The following is a 17,964-nucleotide window of genomic DNA, read 5'->3' as shown; positions in this document are numbered from 1 at the left end:
CGCCTCTACCTACTGAGGAGTCAATGGACATCATGAACAGCACCTCCCACCCCCTTGCACAAGCCTGAGTCTATCCGAAGCTTTCAGTAATAGACTGCTGCACCCTCATTGCAGGAAGGGGCACTTCCGCAGATCCTTCCTCCCATTAACTGTTGGGCTCTTTACAAAAAAATGGCTGAGCAGGTACGTACGTACGTACGTAATGCACAAACTACATGTATACCCAAAGGTGTCTAAACTTATCTCAAGTCCCCCTATGCAACCCAAAATCATTAACAACACATACAAAATATAACAGGGAGTAACATACTCACAAGCCTGCAACTCAGCAAGGCATCAATGGTAAGGGCAAAGGCAAGGGCAAAAAAGGGTGAACTGACAACTGAAAAGGCTTTAAATAAGGGCAGGAGGGATGATTGGGGAATTAATTACAGCCGTGTTGGCCTGGGCAGGGCTCTGTCACAGGGGTGGAGCCACAGTGGCAGATACCGGTAGAGAAAAGAAAGCACACACCTCCTACATAGTGTGTGTCCAGGCTGCCAGCCGTAACAGGTACGCACGCACAGGTACGTACGCACAGGTACGTACGCACGCACGCACGCACGCACAGGTACGTACGCACGCACGCACGCACAGGTACGTACGCACGCACGCACAGGTACGTACGCACGCACGCACGCACAGGTACGTACGCACGCACGCACAGGTACGTACGCACGCACGTACGCACGCACGCACAGGTACGTACGCACGCACGTACGCACGCACGCACAGGTACGTACGCACGCACGTACGCACGCACGCACAGGTACGTACGCACGCACGCACGCACAGGTACATACGCACGCACGCACGCACAGGTACGTATGCACGCACGCACAGGTACGTACGCACAGGTACGTACGCACGCACGGACGCACAGGTACGTACGCACGCACGCACGCACAGGTACGTACGCACGCACGCACGCACAGGTACGTACGCACGCACGCACAGGTACGTACGCACGCACAGGTACATACGCACGCGCGCACGCACGCACAGGTACATACGCACGCGCGCACGCACAGGTACGCACGCACGCACGCACAGGTACGCACGCACGCACGCACAGGTACGTACGCACGCACGCACAGGTACGTACGCACGCACGCACGCACAGGTACGTACGCACGCACGCACGCACGCACAGGTACGTACGCACGCACGCACGCACAGGTACGTACGCACGCACAAGTACGTATGCACGCACGCACAGGTACGCACGCACAGGTACGTACGCACAGGTACGTACGCACGCACGCACAGGTACGTACGCACGCACAGGTACGTACGCACGCACGCACGCACAGGTACGTACGCACGCACGCACGCACAGGTACGTACGCACGCACGCACAGGTACGTACGCACGCACAGGTACGTACGCACGCACGCACAGGTACGTACGCACGCACAGGTACGTACGCACGCACGCACAGGTACGTACGCACGCACGCACAGGTACGTACGGACGCGCGCACAGGTACGCACGCACGCACGCACAGGTACGCACGCACGCACAGGTACGTACGCACGCACGCACAGGTACGTACGCACGCACGCACGCACGCACAGGTACGTACGCACGCACGCACAGGTACGTACGCACGCACGCACAGGTACGTACGCACGCACAGGTACGTACGCACGCACGCACAGGTACGTACGCACGCACAGGTACGTACGCACGCACGCACAGGTACGTACGCACGCACGCACGCACAGGTACGTACGCACGCACGCACAGGTACGTACGCACGCACGCACAGGTACGTACGCACGCACGCACAGGTACGTACGCACGCACGCACAGGTACGTACGCACGCACGCACAGGTACGTACGCACGACGTACCTGTGCGTACGCACGACGCACAGGTACGTACGCACGACGCACAGGTACGTACGCACGCACGCACAGGTACGTACGCACGCACGCACAGGTACGTACGCACGCACGCACAGGTACGTACGCACGCACAGGTACGTACGTACGCACGCACGCACAGGTACGTACGTACGCACGCACAGGTACGTACGCACGCACGCACAGGTACGTACGCACGACGCACAGGTACGTACGCACGACGCACAGGTACGTACGCACGCACGCACAGGTACGTACGCACGCACGCACAGGTACGTACGCACGCACGCACAGGTACGTACGCACGCACAGGTACGTACGTACGCACGCACGCACAGGTACGTACGCACGCACGCACGCACAGGTACGTACGCACGCACGCACGCACAGGTACGTACGCACGCACGCACAGGTACGTACGCACGCACAAGTACGTATGCACGCACGCACAGGTACGCACGCACAGGTACGTACGCACAGGTACGTACGCACGCACGCACAGGTACGTACGCACGCACAGGTACGTACGCACGCACGCACGCACAGGTACGTACGCACGCACGCACGCACAGGTACGTACGCACGCACGCACAGGTACGTACGCACGCACAGGTACATACGCACGCGCGCACGCACGCACGCACAGGTACATACGCACGCGCGCACGCACGCACAGGTACATACGCACGCGCGCACGCACAGGTACGTACGCACGCACAGGTACGTACGCACGCACGCACAGGTACGTACGCACGCACGCACAGGTACGTACGGACGCGCGCACAGGTACGCACGCACGCACGCACAGGTACGCACGCACGCACAGGTACGTACGCACGCACGCACAGGTACGTACGCACGCACGCACGCACGCACAGGTACGTACGCACGCACGCACAGGTACGTACGCACGCACAGGTACGTACGCACGCACGCACAGGTACGTACGCACGCACAGGTACGTACGCACGCACGCACAGGTACGTACGCACGCACGCACGCACAGGTACGTACGCACGCACGCACAGGTACGTACGCACGCACGCACAGGTACGTACGCACGCACGCACAGGTACGTACGCACGCACGCACAGGTACGTACGCACGCACGCACAGGTACGTACGCACGCACGCACAGGTACGTACGCACGCACGCACAGGTACGTACGCACGACGTACCTGTGCGTACGCACGACGCACAGGTACGTACGCACGACGCACAGGTACGTACGCACGCACGCACAGGTACGTACGCACGCACGCACAGGTACGTACGCACGCACGCACAGGTACGTACGCACGCACGCACAGGTACGTACGCACGCACAGGTACGTACGTACGCACGCACGCACAGGTACGTACGTACGCACGCACAGGTACGTACGCACGCACGCACAGGTACGTACGCACGCACGCACAGGTACGTACGCACGCACTCACAGGTACGTACGCACGCACGCACAGGTACGTACGCACGCACTCACAGGTACGTACGCACGCACGCACAGGTACGTACGCACGCACGCACAGGTACGTACGCACGCACGCACAGGTACGTACGCACGCACGCACGCACAGGTACGCACGCACGCACGCACAGGTACGTACGCACGCACGCACGCACAGCTACGTACGCACGCACGCACGGACAGGTACGTACGCACGCACGCACGCACGCACAGGTACGTACGCACGCACGCACAGGTACGTACGCACGCACGCACAGGTACGTACGCACGCACGCACAGGTACGTACGCACGCACGCACAGGTACGTACGCACGCACGCACAGGTACGTACGCACGCACGCACGCACAGGTACGTACGCACGCACGCACAGGTACGTACGCACGCACGCACGCACAGGTACGTACGCACGCACGCACAGGTACGTACGCACGCACGCACAGGTACGTACGCACGCGCAGGTACGTACGCACGCACGCGCAGGTACGTACGCACGCACGCACGCGCAGGTACGTACGCACGCACGCACGCGAAAGTACGTACGCACGCACAGGGACGTACGCACGCACAGGTGCGTGCGTACGTACCTGTGCGTGCGTGCGTGCGTGCGTACGTACCTGTGCGTGCGTGCGTACGTACCTGTGCGTGCGTGCGTACGTACCTGTGCGTGCGTGCGTGCGTACGTACCTGTGCGTGCGTGCGTACGTACCTGTGCGTGCGTGCGTACGTACCTGTGCGTGCGTGCGTGGGTACGTACCTGTGCGTGCGTGCGTGGGTACGTACCTGTGCGTGCGTGCGTGCGCAAGTACCTGTGCGTGCGTGCGTACCTGTGCGTGCGTGCGTGCGTACGTACCTGTGCGTACGTACCCGTGCGTGCGTACGTACCTGTGCGTACGTACCCGTGCGTGCGTACGTACCTGTGCGTGCGTGCGTACGTACCTGTGCGTGCGTGCGTACGTACCTGTGCGTGCGTGCGTACGTACGTACCCGTGCGTGCGTACGTACCCGTGCGTGCGTGCGTACGTACCCGTGCGTGCGTGCGTACGTACCCGTGCGTGCGTGCGTACGTACCCGTGCGTGCGTGCGTGCGTACGTACCCGTGCGTGCGTACGTACCTGTGCGTGCGTGCGTACGCACAGGTACGTACGCACGCACGCACGCACAGGTACGTACGCACGCACGCACGCACAGGTACGTACGCACGCACGCACAGGTACGTACGCACGCACGCACAGGTACGTACGCACGCACGCACAGGTACGTACGCACGACGTACCTGTGCGTACGCACGACGCACAGGTACGTACGCACGACGCACAGGTACGTACGCACGCACGCACAGGTACGTACGCACGCACGCACAGGTACGTACGCACGCACAGGTAGGTACGTACGTACGCACGCACGCACGCACAGGTACGTACGCACGCACGCACAGGTACGTACGCACGCACGCACAGGTACGTACGCACGCACGCACAGGTACGTACGCACGCACTCACAGGTACGTACGCACGCACGCACAGGTACGTACGCACGCACGCACAGGTACGTACGCACGCACGCACGCACAGGTACGCACGCACAGGTACGTACGCACGCACGCACGCACAGGTACGTACGCACGCACGCACGCACAGGTACGTACGCACGCACGCACGCACAGGTACGTACGCACGCACGCACGCACAGGTACGTACGCACGCACGCACAGGTACGTACGCACGCACGCACAGGTACGTACGCACGCACGCACAGGTATGTACGCACGCACGCACAGGTACGTAGGCACGCACGCACGCACAGGTACGTACGCACGCACGCACGCACAGGTACGTACGCACGCACGCACGCACGCACAGGTACGTACGCACGCACGCACAGGTACGTACGCACGCACGCACAGGTACGTACGCACGCACGCACAGGTACGTACGCACGCACGCACAGGTACGTACGCACGCACGCACAGGTACGTACGCACGCACGCACAGGTACGTACGCACGCACGCACAGGTACGTACGCACGCACTCACAGGTACGTACGCACGCACGCACAGGTACGTACGCACGCACGCACAGGTACGTACGCACGCACGCACGCACAGGTACGCACGCACAGGTACGTACGCACGCACGCACGCACAGGTACGTACGCACGCACGCACGCACAGGTACGTACGCACGCACGCACGCACAGGTACGTACGCACGCACGCACGCACAGGTACGTACGCACGCACGCACAGGTACGTACGCACGCACGCACAGGTACGTACGCACGCACGCACAGGTATGTACGCACGCACGCACAGGTACGTAGGCACGCACGCACGCACAGGTACGTACGCACGCACGCACGCACAGGTACGTACGCACGCACGCACGCACAGGTACGTACGCACGCACGCACAGGTACGTACGCACGCACGCACAGGTACGTACGCACGCACGCACAGGTACGTACGCACGCACGCACAGGTACGTACGCACGCACGCACGCACAGGTACGTACGCACGCACGCACAGGTACGTACGCACGCACGCACGCACAGGTACGTACGCACGCACGCACGCGCAGGTACGTACGCACGCACGCGCAGGTACGTACGCACGCACGCACGCGCAGGTACGTACGCACGCACGCACGCGAAAGTACGTACGCACGCACAGGGACGTACGCACGCACAGGTGCGTGCGTACGTACCTGTGCGTGCGTGCGTGCGTACGTACCTGTGCGTGCGTGCGTGCGTACGTACCTGTGCGTGCGTGCGTGCGTACGTACCTGTGCGTGCGTGCGTACGTACCTGTGCGTGCGTGCGTACGTACCTGTGCGTGCGTGCGTGCGTACGTACCTGTGCGTGCGTGCGTACGTACCTGAGCGTGCGTGCGTGCGTACGTACCTGTGCGTGCGTGTGTACCTGTGCGTGCGTGCGTGCGTACGTACCTGTGCGTACGTACCCGTGCGTGCGTACGTACCTGTGCGTACGTACCCGTGCGTGCGTACGTACCTGTGCGTGCGTGCGTACGTACCTGTGCGTGCGTGCGTACGTACCCGTGCGTGCGTACGTACCCGTGCGTGCGTGCGTACGTACCCGTGCGTGCGTGCGTACGTACCCGTGCGTGCGTGCGTGCGTACGTACCCGTGCGTGCGTGCGTGCGTACGTACCCGTGCGTGCGTACGTACCTGTGCGTGCGTGCGTGCGTACGCACAGGTACGTACGCACGCACGCACGCACGCACGCACAGGTACGTACGCACGCACGCACAGGTACGTACGCACAGGTACGTACGCACGCACGCACGCACAGGTACGTACGCACGCACGCACGCACAGGTACGTACACACGCACGCACGCACAGGTACGTACGCACGCACGCACAGGTACGTACGCACGCACGCACAGGTACGTACGCACGCACGCACGCACGCACAGGTACGTACGCACGCACGCACGCACAGGTACGTACGCACGCACGCACGCACGCACAGGTACGTACGCACGCACGCACGCACGCACGCACAGGTACGTACGCACGCACGCACGCACGCACGCACGCACGCACAGGTACGTACGCACGCACGCACGCACGCACAGGTACGTACGCACGCACGCACGCACAGGTACGTACGCACGCACGCACGCACAGGTACGTACGCACGCACGCACAGGTACGTACGCACGCACGCACAGGTACGTAGGCACGCACGCACAGGTACGTACGCACGCACGCACGCACAGGTACGTACGCACGCACGCACGCACAGGTACGTACGCACGCACGCACAGGTACGTACGCACGCACGCACAGGTACGTACGCACGCACGCACAGGTACGTACGCACGCACGCACAGGTACGTACGCACGCACGCACGCAAAGGTACGTACGCACGCACGCACGGGTACGTACGCACTAACGCACAGGTACGTACGCACGCACGCACAGGTACGTACGCACGCACGCACGCACAGGTACGTACGCACGCACGCACGCACGCACGCACAGGTACGTACGCACGCACGCACAGGTACGTACGCACGCACGCACAGGTACGTACGCACGCACGCACGCACAGGTACGTACGCACGCACGCACGCACAGGTACGTACGCACAGGTACGCACGCACGCACAGGTACGTACGCACAGGTACGCACGCACGCACAGGTACGTACGCACAGGTACGCACGCACGCACAGGTACGTACGCACAGGTACGCACGCACGCACAGGTACGCACGCACAGGTACGTACGCACGCACGCACAGGTACGTACGTACGCACGCACGCACGCACGTGCGTGCGTACGTACCCGTGCGTGCGTACGTACCTGTGCGTGCGTGCGTGCGTACGCACAGGTACGTACGCACGCACGCACGCACGCACAGGTACGTACGCACGCACGCACAGGTACGTACGCACAGGTACGTACGCACGCACGCACGCACAGGTACGTACGCACGCACGCACGCACAGGTACGTACACACGCACGCACGCACAGGTACGTACGCACAGGTACGTACGCACGCACGCACGCACAGGTACGTACGCACGCACGCACGCACAGGTACGTACGCACGCACGCACGCACAGGTACGTACGCACGCACGCACGCACGCACGCACGCACAGGTACGTACGCACGCACGCACGCACGCACGCACAGGTACGTACGCACGCACGCACGCACGCACGCACGCACAGGTACGTACGCACGCACGCACGCACGCACAGGTACGTACGCACGCACGCACGCACAGGTACGTACGCACGCACGCACAGGTACGTACGCACGCACGCACAGGTACGTACGCACGCACAGGTACGTAGGCACGCACGCACAGGTACGTACGCACGCACGCACGCACAGGTACGTACGCACGCACGCACGCACAGGTACGTACGCACGCACGCACAGGTACGTACGCACGCACGCACAGGTACGTACGCACGCACGCACAGGTACGTACGCACGCACGCACGCAAAGGTACGTACGCACGCACGCACGGGTACGTACGCACTAACGCACAGGTACGTACGCACGCACGCACAGGTACGTACGCACGCACGCACGCACGCACAGGTACGTACGCACGCACGCACGCACGCACAGGTACGTACGCACGCACGCACAGGTACGTACGCACGCACGCACAGGTACGTACGCACGCACGCACGCACAGGTACGTACGCACGCACGCACGCACAGGTACGTACGCACAGGTACGCACGCACGCACAGGTACGTACGCACAGGTACGCACGCACGCACAGGTACGTACGCACAGGTACGCACGCACGCACAGGTACGCACGCACAGGTACGTACGCACGCACGCACAGGTACGTACGTACGCACGCACGCACGCACGCACAGGTACGCACGCACGCACAGGTACGTACGCACGCACGCGTACGTACGCACGCACGCGTACGTACGCACGCACGCGTACGTACGCACGCACGCACGCACGCACGCACAGGTACGTACGCACGCACGCACAGGTACGTACGCACGCACAGGTACGTACGCACGCACGCACAGGTACGTACGCACAGGTACGTACGCACGCACGCACGCACGCACAGGTACGTACGCACGCACGCACAGGTACGTACGCACGCACGCACGCACGCACAGGTACGTACGCACGCACGCACAGGTACGTACGTACGTACGCACGCACGCACGCACAGGTACGTACGTACGTACGCACGCACGCACAGGTACGTACGTACGTACGCACGCACGCACAGGTACGTACGCACGCACGCACGGGTACGTACGCACAGGTACGTACGCACGCACGCACGCACGCACGCACGCACGCACAGGTACGAGGACTTCTAAATTGTTTCGAAACCTCGACTGCTCACACGGTCGCAACCTCACACTGAAGATCTAGGAAGGACTCTTAATTGTTTTGACTTGGACTCCGCACCAGGTGGCGATACCGCTCGCCCTCCGAAAAGACTAGCAATTGTTTTGATTTCTGATGCTTGCTTGTTGTTGACTCTTATTTGATAAATGAGCAGGTTAGGATTTCATTCAGGAGAATGAACCTGGACGAAGACACGGCAGTTTGATTCTCTCTCGCAAGAAAAATCTAAGATGATCGTCCTGTCTGTTTTATGCGTGCATTTGCAAATACCTATTGGTGAACCTATCAATGTCCTAGCATTTTTCAGTTTTCAGACATTCATAGAAGGCTCTACAGCAGGGGTGGCAAACAAGTTAGACGAAGAGCAAAAATTTCAAACTGCGAGAGTCAGAGACACACCGGTGGAGATGATTGGTAGTCCCTAAAGTCAGAAGCAACATCCTATCATCATATCCCAAGTGCCTAATTATTTCTAAATAGAATTTTTTATTTGTTTTCATGAGCCCTGATGAAATTGCATGTTTTAAGAGAGAATAAAAATAAGAGAAGCATGAAATGAGGCAAAGAGCGACTGTATACGTAAAATATGTTAAGGAGCAAAGAGTCACATTCATTGTGGCCGGGTTTCACATGCGGCTCAAGGGCCACATGTTTGCCACCCCTGCTCTATTGTAAATACAGTAGGACTTACCTCATGATCACTCAGGTCATTGGCTGATAATGTCCACATTTTGACTGTGTTTGGATCCAGTCTTAATTTCTCTGTTGAAACATAAACGGCAATGGTTAATCCTGAATCTTAAATTCACCAATGTCTCAAATTATATCAATTTGACTATTGAAAGAATAAGAACCATCTTATTAAAGGTGAGTGTGAATGTCCAACTGTAGGACATAATTAAAATTAAAAATGATTTATAAATTGAGCAAGCAACGAGAATAGCTCTACAGATTTGCTGACAAGAAAATAGATGCCTTTCCAATCAGAATGAAATTCAACAAATGAAAAGAAAAAGGAAAAAAATAGGTCCCCAGGATCATCACATAAATGTTTTAAATTTCAGTCCCTGTTCAGTCCAGTATATATTCTTGAAACAAATTCATAGAACATTTTCATGTGTAGGGTTTGATCCCTAAAACATGGTAAAAGAACATTTGAGTCCGGGACCTGCTGCTTTTTTTAGTTTCCGAAACACATTTTGTAATAGGCAATTTATTTGGGGGACACGGGAAAATTCCATCCCCTTTCACCTCATCCAATGTCAGGTTGCTCTGGCAGCAGCTTCAGGAGTGGAATCAAGACATCCCTTTCCTCACTCAATTCATCAAGCTCTGCCAAGATCATCCCAAGGCATTCCGAGGACAGTCTCCTTACTGTGTCCGCAGACTGCCTCAGGCCTGCTCCTGGTCGGACATGACTGGAACACCTCATCAGGGAGGAGTCCAGCAGGCATCCTAATCAGGAGCCTGAAAAACCTCATCTGGCTCAGCTTGATGCGGAAGTGCTTCTACTCCGAGCCTCTCCTTTCCCATCTCTGAGAGATGACCCGGGCCACCTGAAGAGGAAACTCATTGCTGTCGCTTGGGATCTTGTTCTTTCAGTGAGAACCCTCAGCTTGTGACCATAGATGAGGGTAGGGACATAGATCGATCAATAAATATAGAGCTTCGTCTTTCCTTTCGGTACAGCTAATTCACCAAGACAAACAAATGCAGACTCTCCATCAGTGTGATGCTGCCCCAATCCGCCAGTCAAACTTCCGCTCCATCCCTTGTTTTGCTAAATCGTAAACAAGACCCTGAGATACTTGAACACTTGTTCACTTGGGGAAGGACCTGATCCCTGACCATGGTCTCAGATTAGAGATGCAATACTCAGGCCACAAAACAAAAGATCCTCAAAGCCTCAACGGACTTCTTGACGGTAACTCCTCTCAGGTATCCCTAAATACACCTTCACAGGGAGTGAGATCCCTCTTCAATTGGAATACACCAACCATTCCACCTTTTAAAAAAAGGGGCACCACCACCCCAGTCTGCCAAATCAGACACAGAGGCACTGTCATCGATCTCCATACGTTGTCAATGCAGTTGAGGTCTTCAAAGTATTTAGCCTAAAAACTGAGAACTATTCAAGTTGAGGTAAGTACACCCCATTCCCACTATACACTGTTGGTGGTGCATTGCATTCTCCTCCCGAGACGCCAGATGGTGGACACAAATTTCATTCAAACCACCCGGAAGTCTCTCTACATGGCCTCGATGAACTTGTTCCATCTCTGTGTTTTTTTCCACCTCAGTGACCACCAGAGTTGCGTGCCATTTGGCCAACCCATACCTGCCAGCTGTTTCGGAGTGCTACGGGCCAACGCGCTTATAACATAACAAACAAATTTAAATCAAGTTGGACTATGATGCACACACTCAAAATAAATTTAATTTAACCTAACACTAAACTTAATTCTAATTTTGTTTTAAATGTTGACACCTTTCTACTTCCGGCCGGGTTGGCTCTGTTTGCCCCGTCTACACCCTGACTTTCACATGCAACCTATCGAGAGTTGTTTGCTTTTGTATTCCCTTCAAAATATGCCCGAAATGATCCGTGGGGTAGACCTGCCAACTGGCTTAATATTTGTTTGTTCATGTCGAGCCATGTGGCCAAACTGGTTTTACAATTGTTTGTTAAGACTGTGGAATGTAGGATAGGCCAACTAGTTGGCCCTGCAATTGTTTGTTCGCACCACGAATTGTAAGATAGCTAAAAAGCTGGCCTTGCAATTGTTTGTTCGCCTGACAAAGTGTAACATAGGCTGGCTAAAAGATTTTGCAATTGTTTCCTTGTATTGTGAAATGTGGCCAACTCGCTTTGGAACAGTTTGTTCGAAACGCGCAACATAAGATAGGCCGCGGCAGTTTGTGTGAGCTATAAAAATATCGTGTTTGCATGCAACTTAAACCTGCTAATGTCTAACCATATTACCCCAAAGTTGTGTTTACATAAACTCTGTCCTACATCACTGTCTTGGAAATATTACCCTGAGTTCCTATATAAAAACTGACCGTGTTGTATCAGAGAGAAATGCGAGGAAGACAGGCTGTGAGAGGTTCACAGCTGTCGGAGCATTCTCCAACCATCCTGCAGTCCGGTAATAAACCTATTTCCTATTTAAATTGATCTCACTCTTTCTTAACCTGCTCCTGAAGTTGTATTTTCAGACCTATCAATGCACACAAATGTCCTCACAATAGGATTACGCACGATCACTTGGCAATGAGAAGTAGTATACAGACGCTCCCCTACTTACGAACAACGGTATATACAAACATGTCTGCAAATTGCGTTTACGTCGAAAAATGTTCGTAAGTTCGATTTTCAGTGCGGAAGTGCGTGAACGTATCTCCAGTGCGCAAAGTACCTTTTTCATTTTTATCATTAAATATCTCGTGCATCCATTATTCAATACCGTTGGTGAAAAGTGAAAGGCTTCTAGTGAGGGAGGTGCAAGGAAGAGGCAAGCCATTTCATTTGAAATGAAAGTAGCAATAATAAAGTAGCTTGATGCGTGTGAGAAAGTGGTGAGCGTTGCACGGGAATACAACTTGAATCGTTCGACCGTCAGTACCATTTAAAAACAGAAAAATCGAGCAGCAGGACCCAAATATTGACCGTTGCACAAAGGTTGCAAATCAATTGAATGATGGCATACAGTGCTACCTCGTTTATGATGAAAAAAAAACTGCAATCATCATTAGATAGCTTCTTTCGGACAGTTTCTAGTAAATCCCTCTCTCTAATGTATGTATACAAAACTGTATGTATTCTCTCCATTTTATTAAATGTTTTTTTCAGTACAAACCAATGCTGGTTACTTATACAAGCCTTAAACATACAATTGCACTTATATAAACATTCAATATGTTGGTGGCATGGTCCTTGGCATGTTCCAAGATGGCGCCGTTCAAGCGGGAGCCAGTGGCAGTAGCTCTGTACACTTATGTTTTTCATGTTTTACAGCCCTTCTATCTTTTTTTAAATGACATTTTAATATTTCTTAATGCATTCCTTTTTACTTTGTACTTTATACTTTTTGCTTTAATGTTTTTAAAACTTTCCTTGTTCTGTTAGCCTGGCTTCTTTCGGCTACTTCTTTTTTGGAACCAGCCAGCCATGAAAGTGCCGGGAGAAAAGGCAATGCTTCTGACCAACCATTCCAGCCTGGTATAGGATGGCAGAGCTGTCGGCGCTTACCAGCAATGGAGTCGAGGAGTTCTTCCCTGCTACTGTTTTCTTCAGCTTCAGACTACTGAGGAACTGTGTGGATAAGATTGGAAGAGCGACTCTGCATATTCTCCACCTCGGTCACAGTCTGCAGAAGTTCCCCATCTCGTGGAAGACTTCCTGTGTGTGGTCAGTTTTTGTCCAACTTTACGTCTTTTTGAGTCCCATTTAGCTACTGCAACCAAAATGGCGCTGTTTAAGCGGCAGCCGGCAACTGCGATAGCTCCGTCCACTCTTGCTCATTTAGCGTCTTTGCTGTTTTTATGTCTTAATGTTTTGATGATTCCATTTACTTTGATTTGCTTTGTACTTTATGCTTTTGCTTTGCTGTTCTGTCTAATCACCCTCTTGCTACTGCCACAATGTAATTTCCCGAATACGGGACGAATAAAGTTATCCAATCCAATCCAAAGCATGGACAAATAGGCTTAAGTAGTTTTTTCCCCACATCCATTAGAACTCTAAATTTGTGGTAACACAACACACAGTCCCTTCAAAGGTAATATGAATAGATGGTTGGGTGATCTGCCTCCTTGTGGCTGACTGAAGGTAAGTGAAAGACAGTGAGAGGTAAGTGACTCGCTTTGGGGGATGCTGAGACAGAATGCCAAAATACGAGTCCGTAACTATCACTTATTTAGGTCTTTTGCCGAGTAAACGCACCTTATGGAGAAGCACTATCAATTTCATCACGCGCAGTTTCTGGGTGTGATGACCAGTAGGCTTTTTGTTGTTTATGATGACAACAGGGCTTATGTTATAGGTTGTCCAGGGTTTTGCAAATTATGAGTTGAACGAGATTGGTTTTCTTCTTTTTTTCAGACCAGACATGCCAGTAAGGTGAATTCAGGTAAAGACCGAGCCAACGGACTTCCCAAGTGTATTTTTATTTGTCATAAAATATAGCCAGAAGGAAGTTCCACTCGTTATTTATTACTTTGTCAATATATGGCATATTAGAAGAAATAAAACATTTTGCAATCCAATAGTGTTCTTGGTGGTTGTTACGGCTGGCAGCCTGGACACACACCAGTAGGAGGTGTTTTATCTCCAGCTCTGGCTCCACCCCTGTGACAGAGCCCTGCCCAGGCCAAACACAGCTGTAATTAATTCCCCAATCATCCCTCCTGCCCTTATTTAAAGCCTTTTCAGTAGTCAGTTCACCCCTTCTTGCCCTGGCCCTTGCCTTGCTGAGTTGCAGGCTTGTGAGTATGTTACTCCGTTATATTTTGTATGTGTTGTTAATGATTTTGGGTTGCATAGGGGGACTTGAGATAAGTTTAGACACCCTTGGGTATACATATAGTTTGTGCATTTAGACACAGTTATTCCCCTGTCTAGATTATATTACATCAGTTTAACGGTGGCATCCTTCGGTCCTGTATTTTTGTGGGTGTTCATTTGGACACCTGTCTGGGAGGGGGTTTTACCGTGTTTATTTGAGGGTGCCACTTTAATATCTCGTGCTTCCCCTATGTTATCCCGTAGTCTGTTTTGTTGACTTTATTGTAAATAAAAATAACTGAAGGCTACTTGCAATGTGTGTCCGAACTCATCTTTGACCGAACCTGTCTGCTGTGATAGTTGCGACTCCCTGGTATATCATACCCCAGGGGGAGTCGTAACAAGTGGGGGCTCATCCGGGATATCATTAAGATCTGTTATCACAGCAGCAGTTTGGTCATTGGTGGTACGGACTGCATGTGCAGTAGGCCGGTGAAGGCTGGGCAAGCAGAGTTGAGGTAGGCACAGTTAATAGCTATCATTCAGTCTAGTGTAGTGCTGTAACTAGCAGGATGGACTTTGATGCGGAAGAGTTCCTTTTTTTAACTTGGCACTGTAGATCAGGTTGACCAATGTAAGAGGGGAGATCTGTTAGGTCTTGCCGCTCATCTAGGGTTCACTCTGTCCAGGACTACCAGGCTAGCTGAATTGAAGCAGGAGGTTATCCATATATTAATAGCAGCGCAGTACTTGGAAGCCACAGGAGGAGCATCTGCGGGTGTTTCCTCTCAGTCTCTGGTCGATTCTGAGGAATCAGGCAGGATGGAGAAAGATGAGGTAGGCAGGGATGGTGTCACCTTGAATGTAAAGGCTCTAGTTATAAATCCCAGGGCTTGTTTAAAAGGAAAACCAGAGGGATATGGTGCTGTATCTATTGGGGAAAATGCCCCCATTGCTCTAAAGATATTACGTATGCAATATGAGGCTAGGGATAGGGAGTATGCTCATCAGCTGGCCCTCAAGAAAATGGAGTTTGAAAAGGAGATTGAACTAAAAAGGCTGGACATTGAACTCTCAAAGAGTTCTAAAATGGTAGAAAGTAGGGGGTTTAAAGTTAGTGAAAGCCTTCCGCTTGTACAGCCTTTCAGTGAGACGAACGTCGAGGCGTGGTTTGGTGCGTTTGAACGGATAGCGCTGTCCAATAAGTGGCCAGAAGAAGGCTGGGCTCTAGTCTTACAAAGGAAACTGTCAGGGAAAGGCCTCGAAGCTTTGAGTACACTGTCGATAGAAGACAGGTTGGTATATGATAAGGTAAATGCAGCAGTGTTGCGCGTTTACGAACTGGTGCCTGAGGCGTACCGCCAAAAGTTCAGAAATCACAAATTAAAACCTGGACAGGCCGTGGCTGAGTTTGGCCATGAGAAAGAAAAAGCTTTGGAGCTTGAGCGTGTAGAGAAAGCACGTGTAGCTCAAGAACGGCTTGAGAAAGAAAAAGCTTTGGAGCTTGAGCGTGTAGAGAAAGCACGTGTAGCTCAAGAACGACTTGAGAAAGAAAAAGCTTTGGAGCTTGAGCGTGTAGAGGAAGCACGTGTAGCTCAAGAATGGCTTGCAAAAGAAAAAGCTTTGGAGTTAGAGCGTGTAGAGAAAGCACGTGTGGAGCAAGAATGGCTTGCGAGAGAAAAAGCTTTGGAGTTTGCACGTCTAGAGAAAGCACGTCTTGAGCAAGAACGGCTTGCAAAAGAAAGAGTTTTGGAATTTAAGAGGCAAGAGAAAGAAAAAGCCTTGGAGCAAGATCGACTAGAAAGAGAAAAGGCCTTAGAGCAAGATCGACTAGAAAGAGAAAAGGCCTTGAAAGCAGAGCGAAAAGAAAAAGAACTGATTGAAAGAGAAAATATTTTGGAGCAGGAAAATTTAGAAAGAAAAAAATTGGAGCAAGAGTGGCTTGAAAAGGAAAACGGATTCGAAGAAAGAAATAAAATAGCACAATGCATGAAGAAAATGCCCGCCGCGAGGATCAGCCTGCAGAAAGCACCCCAAGTTTCGGTGCCGAGGCCACGCAAAGTACTCCTGTCGCCACTGGGGCCGCCAGTCGCACCCGTGCCGAAGCCACTAACCAGGCTTCCGGTGCCGGCCGGCCTTCCAGGCACAGTTCTTTCTAGCACTGTTCTGCCCAGCACCGTTCTGGCCAGCGACTGCCCGCCCAGAAGTGGTAGCAATGCTCCGGCGCCCCTGGATGATGGTGCCGGCGACTGCAAGAGCGGCAAAGCTCTGGCACCCCTTGACGAGGGAGTTGGCGACCCTCCAAGCAACCAGGGTAAGGTGCCTGACCGTTCTAAAATTCTAGTGTCTCCTAAAGGAAGGGGCCTTGGCCAAGACTTAAAGGACTGGCACGGACGCCCGCCAGACCGGCCAGGCATTGTCATCGGCTGGCGCGGACGCCCGCCGGACCGACCTCTTCCTCGTCTCGTTTCTGGCTGGCGTGGACGCCCGCCAGATCGGTCACAGCTCATAACCGGCCGGCGCGGACGCCCGCCAGACCGGCCACGCCTTGTCCTCGGCTGGCGTGGACGCCCGCCAGATCGGCCACGGCTCATCACCGGCCGGCGCGGACGCTCGCCGGACCGGCCGCGCCTTGTCATCGGCTGGCGCGGACGCCCACCGGACAATGCCCTATCTCAAGTTTAGGAGAGTTTTAACAGGAGTGTATTGATTGATTGGGGCAGGTTGGTGGTTCGGTTTCGTCAACAGGTTGACTCTTGAGGGGGGAGGTGTTACGGCTGGCAGCCTGGACACACACCAGTAGGAGGTGTTTTATCTCCAGCTCTGGCTCCACCCCTGTGACAGAGCCCTGCCCAGGCCAAACACAGCTGTAATTAATTCCCCAATCATCCCTCCTGCCCTTATTTAAAGCCTTTTCAGTAGTCAGTTCACCCCTTCTTGCCCTGGCCCTTGCCTTGCTGAGTTGCAGGCTTGTGAGTATGTTACTCCGTTATATTTTGTATGTGTTGTTAATGATTTTGGGTTGCATAGGGGGACTTGAGATAAGTTTAGACACCCTTGGGTATACATATAGTTTGTGCATTTAGACACAGTTATTCCCCTGTCTAGATTATATTACATCAGTTTAACGGTGGCATCCTTCGGTCCTGTATTTTTGTGGGTGTTCATTTGGACACCTGTCTGGGAGGGGGTTTTACCGTGT

General features: G+C 54.2%; 1 protein-coding gene across 2 annotated transcripts in view; it reads right to left on the bottom strand.

Moving 5' to 3' along the window:
• The window catches only part of ciapin1 (cytokine induced apoptosis inhibitor 1), a 48,618-nt gene that overhangs the window by 16,426 nt on the left and 14,228 nt on the right, over positions 1 to 17,964 (bottom strand). For both annotated transcript variants that reach the window (XM_077711856.1, XM_077711855.1), the window contains exon 6: positions 9,948 to 10,018. In XM_077711856.1, coding sequence (XP_077567982.1) covers positions 9,948 to 10,018 — 71 coding nt within the window. The remainder of the gene's footprint in view (positions 1 to 9,947; positions 10,019 to 17,964) is intronic.

The sequence above is a fragment of the Stigmatopora nigra genome, unplaced genomic scaffold, assembly GCF_051989575.1.
Source record: "Stigmatopora nigra isolate UIUO_SnigA unplaced genomic scaffold, RoL_Snig_1.1 HiC_scaffold_49, whole genome shotgun sequence".
Classification (NCBI taxonomy): Eukaryota; Metazoa; Chordata; class Actinopteri; order Syngnathiformes; family Syngnathidae; genus Stigmatopora; species Stigmatopora nigra.
This window is presented reverse-complemented; position numbering and strand designations above follow the sequence as displayed.